Genomic DNA, 10,289 nt, shown 5'->3' with positions numbered 1-10,289 from the left:
TTCTTTTGAGATGTTGACACAAAGCAAATAAACTATAAGAGTTAATAATAGTAAAAAGTCTCTGTGTAACAGCAGCATTCATCAGCATAATATGGCCGGCCTCAGCAAGTGTAGGTGTGGGATGACATTTGCAGTTGTGGCATTACCATAGACATTCTCGTATTTAGGCTATATGAGTATAATATCTAACTCGGCCGTGGTATATATTGCTGTATATGTTGTTGTAAGTGCAGCATGTCCAATTAAATACAGTAACTTGAGCCAATTAATCTCTATTCATTAAAACATTATAAACTCGTCAATGCCATGAACTGACCTCTATTGGACTCTATGTTTATTGATGTACTTCAGCGAATATTTTATCTTATTTTTTTTTTTACTATTTTAATTTGAAAAAAGTCACTTTTCCCTGCTCTCCCAGTTTCTTTAGAATCATTTGTGTTCAGCTGAACATTCAGGAAGATGAATGGCTCTCGTGCCGGCCTCTGGTTTCACCTGATAGCATTCTTCAAAGCTCTGAAACACCACTTCTATTCGGGCCTTTGAGGCAGACACGAGCACACTGACAATTGGGGATAGCAACAGAATACATGACCTTTGCATAGGTTCAGAGAGAAAGCCTAGTTTCCACGACAGACTCAGGCTGAGTGAATGCCTGTAAAACGCTGAGGTGGAGCAGTGTGGTGGAGATGATCCATCATTTCTCTGCTGCAGAGTGAAGAATAGCCTGTTTACAGCAGAAACCAAAAGCTGATATGTTTCTGCATATATTGCTCATCTCCGTATGTATGTTTACCAACATTAATAATCATAATGCTTTATCAATGAGGCTAGAGCATAAAATAATTGATCGAGCTCTTGTTGCCGTATTGAAATGACACGAATGATTACTTTATCCAGGACCAGCCGCCAGCTGCTTCCTTGGCGAGCAGTTTTATATCACTGACCTGCTGCTGTCGTTCCAAACAAACCAAAACTACAATTAACACAGTTGTGGATCTGAATAAATATTTACTCAAAGTAGATAAAGTAGGCTATATTATAGGATGTACTGTATATTTCTACTGGTTATACAGAGTCATTTAAGAGTGAGGTTAATTCTACAACCGACTTTGTAAAGGGTGCAAAGAGTCAAGGCTAGGATACAAATACAGTAGAAAATAACCCACCAATGTGACAGTTCAAAAGTACCTAAAACATTTGCTAATGGCTCTTTGTGCCATTTCTTATTTTTTCCCATCAAAAACACTTTGTAAGGCTGAACACCAGGCACATTCCATTTGGGAATGATAAAATCATCTTTTTGTCAAAAGTGCAAAATGAAAGAAATCTCCATCCCATTGTAGAGTTAATGGAAATGCTTATAGGTGCAGGTTGTTATGAGCAGGCTTTGAAGCTCCAGATCTTCTCGCACATTGCTTGATGGTTTGGTGATGACAGAAGCCATTCTACAGATTGCTGAGCGTTTTGAGCATTTAGAAATGTTATTGCAGGCCTTTACTCAGCAGCCACTTTAAACCAACAGTGAGGTTTTTCAGTGTCTTCAGTACATGGCGTGTCTGTCAGTCTCTTCTGCTTCAGCTCTGTGCCACTGGATGAGTGGTTTTTAATTGCAGTGTTCTCTAAGGCATTGTTCAATCTGTGCCCATCCTTGTGCTCTTCAGGGAAATTGCAATTTGCAGTGCAAATTCATCATAAAGCAGCCATACAATAATCTTGGAAGAACCTTACATCTGAATATTCATGTTCATACACACTCTGCCTGGAATAGGCCACTCTTCACTGAAGGGTTTTGGACTTTTGGCTGCTGGCTGTTAAGTTCACAAGTAGGTTATCGCCCAATGTCTTTTAAATTTCTAAGTTGAATGCCCGCATGAGAAGATCCAGATCTCCAATGTTAGCTGCCTGGAACAACTCAGGCTGGTCCATCATAGAAAGAGCTATCCTCAGAGCGGCCCATATGTTTCCTGACATCACCTGGTGGGACTGCTGTTGACTTTGACTCTTCCTCTGAAGGCTTAAGGCAGTTAGAAAGTTACTGGCTGCCTCTCTAGGAAAATAAAACAGACATGCACATTAATTGTACTGTAGTCACAAACAGCAGCAGGATTTCATACAAGTCTAGTATAGTTTGTGTTAGTAAATGTGTAACGTAAGACAGAGATAGCGTCGTTTTAGCAACTTTCTGCTAAAGGTGATCTTAAATATGGTATCTTCTATTTTTGTGGATTAAAATACCATCAAGCTAATCAAGTTATTGAACAATTTATTAAACAGAAGAGCTATTTCTGTGTCCTGACCTGTGCGCTCCTAGGTTGATGCAGCTGATGCCCAGGTTGTAGCGGGACCGGATGAAGCCCGGCTGCAGCTCCAGGGCTCGGGTGTAGGCCTCCACCGCCTCCTCGCTACGATCTCCATTTGCCAAAGTCGCACCAAGGCGGTTCCAAAGTAAGTAGTCCTGCCATGTGGTGGTAAGATGATCACAATTATTAGGGTAAACTGCATTCTGTTCAGTACCATGGTTGTTAGAGAGGATTTCAAAGTTGTCAACTAGTTGCGTTTACACAATGATGAAAAAAATCCCGGACGACTGAGGGCATACACAAACATACTGTGTAGTAATTACCCTAAATATCTTTATCCTGAAGGCAACATTGACGTGCTGCTGGAGCCTGACTCAGTAAATTTGTGTCTCCATCGATGCACGGTGGGTATTGCAGACTCAGAGCTGACAGTGAGGGGAAGAACCAGCAGATACCAATACAAGTAAATACTTAGATAGTGTTGGCTGAGGATCATGGCATGATTTGTGATAGTCCTCCTGACTTAGTTTTATACAAGTGACATGCACGCGTTCTCCTTCAAAATGCGGGTTATTTGAGGAGAGTTGATTCATATAGGATATGCGTCCTTGTCAGTGTTACCCACCTGCAGGCAGGGAGACACACACAGAGGTCGCAGTCGGCTGTAGAGTCCTTTCATCTTTGACTAAACCAAGCAGAGGGGTATAATTATCTCCTCTTGTGTTGTTTCCATATTACCAAGTCAAATGTGGAGGGTTGGATCCACCCATGTGAAATGCCGGGTGGCCAGGGACATTGTAGGGAGGACACGCTGACGATTTGCATGAAGGATATATGAATGTTTGTGTTTTGTATAATAGAAAGTACCATGCAGTCATTTTTTGTTGTCAGTTTTACAGTGTATGTTTAGGACCGATTTCAGCTTACTAGATTGACGCAGTGTTTAGTGCGGAGCTGTGACAATTTGTTGCGCTTCAATGTTTCTTTTGCATGAGTTCTCCCTTGACATTTCGTGCTCCACGTCTTCCTGAAAGTGCACATTGAAACCGATTGTTTGCTGCATATGCGTGCACCGATGACTCCCAGATTCCATTATTTAGTCAGTCATGCCTTATTTACACAACCCCTGATACATTGTACTACCCAAAAGTAGTGTAATGTGCTTTGTAAGTAATAATGTGTAATAGCGCACCTATAACATTATGCTTTGTCTTATTGCAGTATGTACCTCCATACTCCCAATGCACATTATAACATTGTGTATGTAATTCATAGGTACAACTTATTGCACATAGTTACATCGCATATTACATTGTTCTAGATACGGTCCTTGATATATCAAGGATAGTGTTACCATTTAGTTCTACATTTAAGATAAGATAGATAAGATAATCCTTTATTGATCTCACAACAGAGAAATTCACTTGCTACTGTGTTTTATTTTATTCTATTGTGTTTTCCAGTTTGAGTTTTTTTAAACCACTGTAATGATCTCTGTATTGCTACATGTCATAATAATGGTTGAATTACATGGCGTAGTATTGTAGCTACTCATTTGACTTATAGGGCTGAAACAACTAATCGATTAATTGACAACTAATCGATTACTAAAATAGTTGTCAACTATTTCAGTAATCGATTAATCGTTTTTTAGCAAACACAGACTAAAATAGAGCAAAAAAGACATGACAATTATGTATTTTGGATGAAAACCTACTTTGTTTGTAAAGTTAGGGTCTGCAGTGTTTTGTACATTATAAATTTCATAAATATCTGTCTTTGTCTTGTCCAATCAGAAAGCAGAATTAGCACAAAGAGCCTCCTACAAACGTTTACTGTAAGTTTACTCCATCAACATGTCCTCAAGCGGCGCCACTTTAGTTCTATGTGATAAAAAAAAAATTCACAGCCAAGCGATTAATCGATTAATCGTAAAAATAATCGGTAGTTTAATCGATTACCAAAATAATCGTTAGTTGCAGCCCTATTTGACTTACTGCTGGTCTGCACTGATTCTTAGATAGTTGCACATTTGATCTCTTTATCTAGTCTTCTCTTAAACGTCAATGCTTCTGGACACATTTCATGCAGCCCAAATGATTTACTAACACTTCATAGAAAAGTCTTTTTGGCAGCACCCGCTCTATATTTCTTAAATGACAGAAAATAGTCCTGAAACATCCATTAAGATAAGATAAGACAAATGCCTCCTGACATGTCTCTCCTTGTCTTGACTGGGTAGAAAAGTTACCTCGGGCCGCACCGACAGCGCCGTGTTGAAGGCATCTACTGCTTTGTTAAACTCTCCGCTGAGGTTAAAGAGCACCCCTAGGCCCGTCTGCAGGTCCGGGTCGATGCTGTCAGAGTTGTGTTGAGCGGCTTCCAGGAACAGCTCCTTCACGTCTGGTAACAAGGCGCTGCAGATACACGCACGCACACAGATAGAGGTTAGAATCATATGTGACTGCACGTGTCTTTTTTTTAATTTTATTTTTTAACCAAAATCGGTACATTCGGGTTAGAGGAGATAAAATGCTAACGGCGCAGCAGCTACACTAACCCCGGAAGTAGTAACTTTAGTAAATATTGCTTTTTTTTGCAGTAGGTGCAGCATTTCTGGCTAATGAATCTGAGAAATACGTAGGTTCAGTAACTCTCCATTGAGTTTCAGAAATATTGATTGTTGTTTTTAAGAGTTTTTTATGTTTTTTTCTCGCATAATTTGCCCATCTGCTAGTACCCGGAAGCGGAAGTCGTAACATATATTTTAAAGGACTGGAGGGTGTAGAGCGGGGAGTCGGAAGAACAGTGTTTCAACATACAGGTATGCAGCAGCCTAACTCATTCCCCTAGAGGCCCTTAAGCGCCATTTGTGTCCGTGAGAGTAAATACTACGTTGACAGAAAACACAATGGGAGAGAGGGATATTGTACATCCAATAACACAACGGAGATCTTTTTTTTTCACTCAAACTTGGCTGTAAATACTGTTTAAGTGGCGCTAGCCCGCAGTTAGCTTTGCCTGTTAGCCTGTTAGCTGCTTCTTCGTGAATCTATTAGTGTGTATTGGTGACTCCGACCCATAGACAGGAAAGTTGCAATTGTGGTTTTCTGGCCAGAGACACCAGGGGGGATAAAAGACCCCCCAATCATCCCATTAACATTTGTATTACCCCCAGAGGGACTACAAAATGGATTTATTAAGGTAAACAAGTTACTTAGTACTGCTTTAACCACAAGAATAGTAGCTGGCTGCAGATGGTCATATCAATTTTGAGTAGAATTTGCCATTTTAATTAACCCAGATTTCCAGAAGCTGTTATTAGAGACTGAACCTCATGATGTTGAGGAAGTTTGTTGTTAGTGGACAATCAACCACTGACCGCAATCTTTAAACGTCCTCACCTTTCATTGCGACCCATGTTGGGGACATGGGAGAGCCTCCGATGAGAGTTTGGAGAGCCCAGGTGGCTCTTTCCCTTGATAAGTTGTTTGTACTTTGGGTTGTGTCGCAGCCAGCGCAGCAGGGTTTCACATGCGTCGTGGCGCATCCCAGTGTTGGTGAGACTCACGGCCAAGGCCATGAGGGCTGTTAGGTTGTTCGGGTGGAGCTCCAAACACCTGGATGGAGAAAGCACGTATGTCAGTGGAGAGACTTTATGTCAGGTATGCACTTACGTGGCTGTGGTCAACGTACAATTAAAAAGTATTTACACAAAATAACCACAAGACAGATGCGCACTACAGCTTCAAGATTAACTTGTGCCAGACGTTTTACATTTGCACAAAAACCTGTAATTTTTTTTTTTTTTCAACCTTTCACGTGTTCTATAAGTCTGACATATGGCGAAAGGTGTAATCAGTGCCTTCAATGTGATGAATGAAAGTAGGTCATCCCTAACTGTGACTGTTCTTAATAATGTGATAATGTGATTTTTATTTTAATATACAGTCAGTGTACATAAAACTGGTCTTGTTCAAACCAGATTTGAACTTTGACTTTTCTCTTCTTTCTAAATTAAGACTAGTCATCACTCGCTAGAAGATGGACATTTTTGATGACACTTCCATATTACAACTTTTTGCCTACCTTTGGAGGGAGACAATTGCTGCCTGTTCGTTCTCATTTTCAGCCTGGGTGGTCCCCAGCACTTGCCAAGCCTGCGGGAGGATAGAGGAGAGGTAACTGTGAGCAGGGCACTTTGGCATCATCTCTGCTGTTCTCTGGGACAGAGTGCATGCAGATGTTGGTAAAAGACTTAATAAATGAATTACAGCAGAATTCAGTATTCTCTCTCCCTGAGGATTTCACGTACCTAGAATAAAACCACAATGTTTTGTTCCAAAACTAATATGTTGACTTTTGTTCTACAGATCAGAAATAAGGGACAGTATTATTTATAAACTGTACAGAGGTCTTTGCAGTCGGGCAATAAGCCTCTAAGCACCCTGCAAGAATTTCTGAATCATATTAGTTCCACACACCGCAGGATAATCCTCTCCTTGGAATAACTGGCACATTTCTGTATATTCCAGGGGATTCTCAGTACTTTGTATGGGGGCTTTGCTCTTTCAGCCTGCAAAGAGGTCACTCTTTTTGAGATGGCAAAAACCTGCCGAATGACTTATTATTCAGCTCAGTGGCTAAATGGAAAAACGCAAAAGTTTGGGATTTTACCACAACAAACATCTCTGTAGGCACAAAAAAGCATTTCAGTCTTTTGCTGCTGTGGATGCAAACCATTGACATTCACTTTTACTGACTAGACCAGTTTTTTATAGTCCTTTGTATGTGAACTTTTACCACCAAACAACTTTAAACTCCTTCAAATATAGAAGTAAAATGGCATCCACAATTGTACATTACAGTTTAAGTACATAACTTTACTAAGTCGACTGATTCACCTCTGAGTCATGGGGGTCTTGCAGCACAGCTGCTTCCAGCAAAAGGACAGCGTTTTGTAGGTCTCCTTCTCGAGACTTCTTCTGTCCCTCATCAAATGCATTCGGCATGTCCTTATAGGGATTATCTGTGTGGAAGTAGTACCCCTGTCAGCAGAAACAGATCAATGTCAGTTAAACTTTTACCCAGATTAAAATGCAGTGTCCTGAGCTTTAGGGTTTCATTAAAGCTCCAGCAGCGGGAATCGATCTTTTATGATGAACATCAAACCTACTCTCAGCTCCCCGAGGTTCGTCTGTTCTTCATAAATGTTAAACTTTGCATTTCAAACCCTCAGAGCACTATGAAGCTAAAAACAGTTTTCTTGAGAGACGTCTCGTTCACAGCTCAGAGTATCTCCTTATTGCCCTGCCGGTAACTGCATGTACAGTAAATAAAATGCGTCCAGTTGTTAAAGATGTTGTTTCAACATTTGTATCTTGTCCTGATTTTGTAGAATGGCTTTATAAATGCCATCAGCTTAGACCGTGTTGTAAAGACCGGGGTGGGGTTACAGGGTACAAATATAAGAACAAACTGTAGGAAATAGATGATATTGACAGTGAATGCCCTTTTCTGGTTCGAAGCACAAAGTAATATAAATAAATAATCCCACAAAGTGATGACAGGTGAACACTGACCTTCTCATGGGGAGACACAGAGGGGGGGATCTGCGCTTGCTCGTTCTCTGTCAGCCAGTTCCGCCGCGCAAGCTCCTCCCACTCAGCCTGCATCTTATCCCAGAACTCCGTGTCCGACTGCAGCAAACAGTACAGAAACACAGAGCATGGTTAGAGGGATGAATGCAGCTGTAAAGCCCCATAGGCTTTATTAGACAGGACGGGCCAGTGTAAGGGGGTGAAGAGTGAGGAGAGACATTCAGCTAATTGTTGGGGCCTGAAGGCAAACTCACAACACTGAGGCTGAGGGAATATCCAGCAAGTGTAACAGCCTTATGTGCTGATGAAGTTAGACTCTCCATTTCTTCAGAGCACAGTGAACACAGTTATATTTTTACATTAACATGAACATTTTTAATTGTACAAGGTTTTCCCTTAACATCTTTGTTTGTGTTTTGTTTGTGTTATTTAACTCCTGCATTGAAATGGGCACAGGATGTGACGTAATGAAAGTGATCATTCTGTAGCTGATGCTTCCATACTTTACAAGTGTTGGTGAGTCCTAATTCTATCCTATGAACAAATTAAACTTTTCTTTGTAATATTGCCACTTGATGACTAATAATTGCTACCAGTATGATCTAATCAAACAAAGTAGAAATTATCAAATGTTTTTTCCCATTAGGCTGATGAATGTAAACCTCTGGTCATATAATTAATGTAAAACTGCTGTTTCTATATAGAGCGGATATCGCATACTGCAGTCTGGAGTGTAAGATAAGGCCTTCACCTTTTCATTAGCCTGACATTTCTGCTGCTGTTTGCTGGCATTTTAATTAACTGACAGATTCTTTGAAGGTTATCATGAATGGATCAACCAAATGTGCCAGTCCATCTGCTGGAACAGCGTGTCACATTCTACAACAGGTTCCTGTTATGATACGTTAAAGTGTGATACTTATTGGGTAATTGATTTTTTTATTCTTAAAATAAGCTGCACGAATACAAAGGATGTATAATTCTGTTCTATAAGGAATTAATGTTTAACGTTTATGAAAGCTCAAAAGTCACATAACAGAGCAGTGGAACGGTTCTGCAGCTGAACACTGACATCACTATGACACCTAAATTCTTCATATTGTCTCAGCATGTTAAAAAGTGTCAGGTATTATTGTAGAGTAGTCGGAGGAGAATTTATACCAACAACGATAGAAAAGATTGATATTTATTGTTTTTCTCATGGCATCCTTATGTGTATGTGTGCACAGCGTGTCCTGGTGTGAAAAGTGAAAGAGTGGTGGAGGAAGGGGTCAGGAATGCCAAAGGTGCCTGAATCCCAGGTGTCTTTATGGCTTGTGATTGACATAGCACCGCTTCAGGAGGTGGCAGGTGACTGAAAGACACTGAAGTCATACTGCAATGTATAGGGTTATGTCAGAAATGGCAACAATCTGATACCTGTGTTCTACTGTCTGGCTGGACAACACGGCAAAGATGTCAACTACAATTGTCCACACTGAACAATCTTTTACTAATATGGACAAGATATGCAAGTCTCAGCTTACACAACAAATTCATGTTTTGCATTGCAGTACCATGTAGCAAAATAGCGTATATTTTATTCTTCTTACAAAGTCAAAACTTTACTCCAAACATACTGCCACACGATTGACTGCAGACCTCTTCATAATTGAGATTGGCCATAGTTGAGATTCAATTTAAATCCCATTAAATGTTGACTGTAAGTAAATAATTGCTTGAAATGTTTTGGCTTGCGTGTGCAATTTACCGCAGCGTATCTGTTTGTCTCAGTGTGTCCATAAACAGGGTGAGTCATTTTGTCTTACATTGCCCAATGCCCACCTATTTGCACTTTGGCTGCTACAATTATTGGCTGTATGAAAATGAAGCGGTTCCATTTCCAAATGACAAAATATGTTGACTAAAACCCGCTTGTAAAACTTCAAATGGAGCTGTTTGATTTGTACAGAGTGGCACTTTAATTATGTGGGATGAGGCAACGATACAAGCGCCGTAATATTAGCGAGAAGCTCGAGCTGTGAGTCTATTTTTTACACCTCTGACAAAGTGTTACGTGAAAGGATGGCGAGCGGATGGAGCATATTTTTGAGTTACGCTGTTATTTACTATGTGCAAGACACAATCAACACCCTCTCCTGACGACGTTTCACAGCGTAATTACAATTCTTATCTCTAAGTTTGCTGGAGTTTCTCAGATAAACCAAGTGGCAGGTGGTTTAGTTTAGCCTGCTTTACAATACAGAGATTAGTTCAACTTTTCAGAGCATGTTGCTGACATAATTTGTTTTAGAAAAAGTTGACTGTGTGCTACCAGATATGAATAACACTTGTTTTATCTCAACTTGAGGAAATAGCTCTGGGTTGGTCGACCTAAAGGGCTCAT

The 10,289-nt window shown here is 40.3% G+C and overlaps 2 protein-coding genes across 4 annotated transcripts in view; one reads left to right on the top strand and one right to left on the bottom strand.

Moving 5' to 3' along the window:
* actl6a (actin-like 6A) overlaps positions 1-5,383 on the top strand; it is a 37,682-nt gene extending 32,299 nt beyond the window's left edge. Inside the window, exon 15 of the mRNA XM_079575143.1 lies at positions 5,374-5,383. The gene's annotated coding sequence lies outside the window, so the exon portion shown is untranslated. The remainder of the gene's footprint in view (positions 1-5,373) is intronic.
* The window catches only part of pex5la (peroxisomal biogenesis factor 5-like a), a 59,898-nt gene continuing 49,978 nt past the window's right edge, over positions 370-10,289 (bottom strand). For all 3 annotated transcript variants that reach the window (XM_079575140.1, XM_079575141.1, XM_079575142.1), the window contains 7 exons: positions 7,886-8,002; positions 7,208-7,351; positions 6,393-6,463; positions 5,708-5,923; positions 4,555-4,720; positions 2,301-2,458; positions 370-2,050 (listed from right to left, as the gene is read on the bottom strand). In XM_079575140.1, coding sequence (XP_079431266.1) covers positions 1,849-2,050; positions 2,301-2,458; positions 4,555-4,720; positions 5,708-5,923; positions 6,393-6,463; positions 7,208-7,351; positions 7,886-8,002 — 1,074 coding nt within the window. In that variant the 3' untranslated portion in view covers positions 370-1,848. The remainder of the gene's footprint in view (positions 2,051-2,300; positions 2,459-4,554; positions 4,721-5,707; positions 5,924-6,392; positions 6,464-7,207; positions 7,352-7,885; positions 8,003-10,289) is intronic.

Source organism: Gobius niger (assembly GCF_951799975.1).
Source record: "Gobius niger genome assembly, chromosome: 17".
Lineage (NCBI taxonomy): Eukaryota > Metazoa > Chordata > Actinopteri > Gobiiformes > Gobiidae > Gobius > Gobius niger.
The sequence above is the reverse complement of the archived record's forward strand: the minus strand, read 5'-3'. Positions and strand labels throughout refer to the sequence as shown.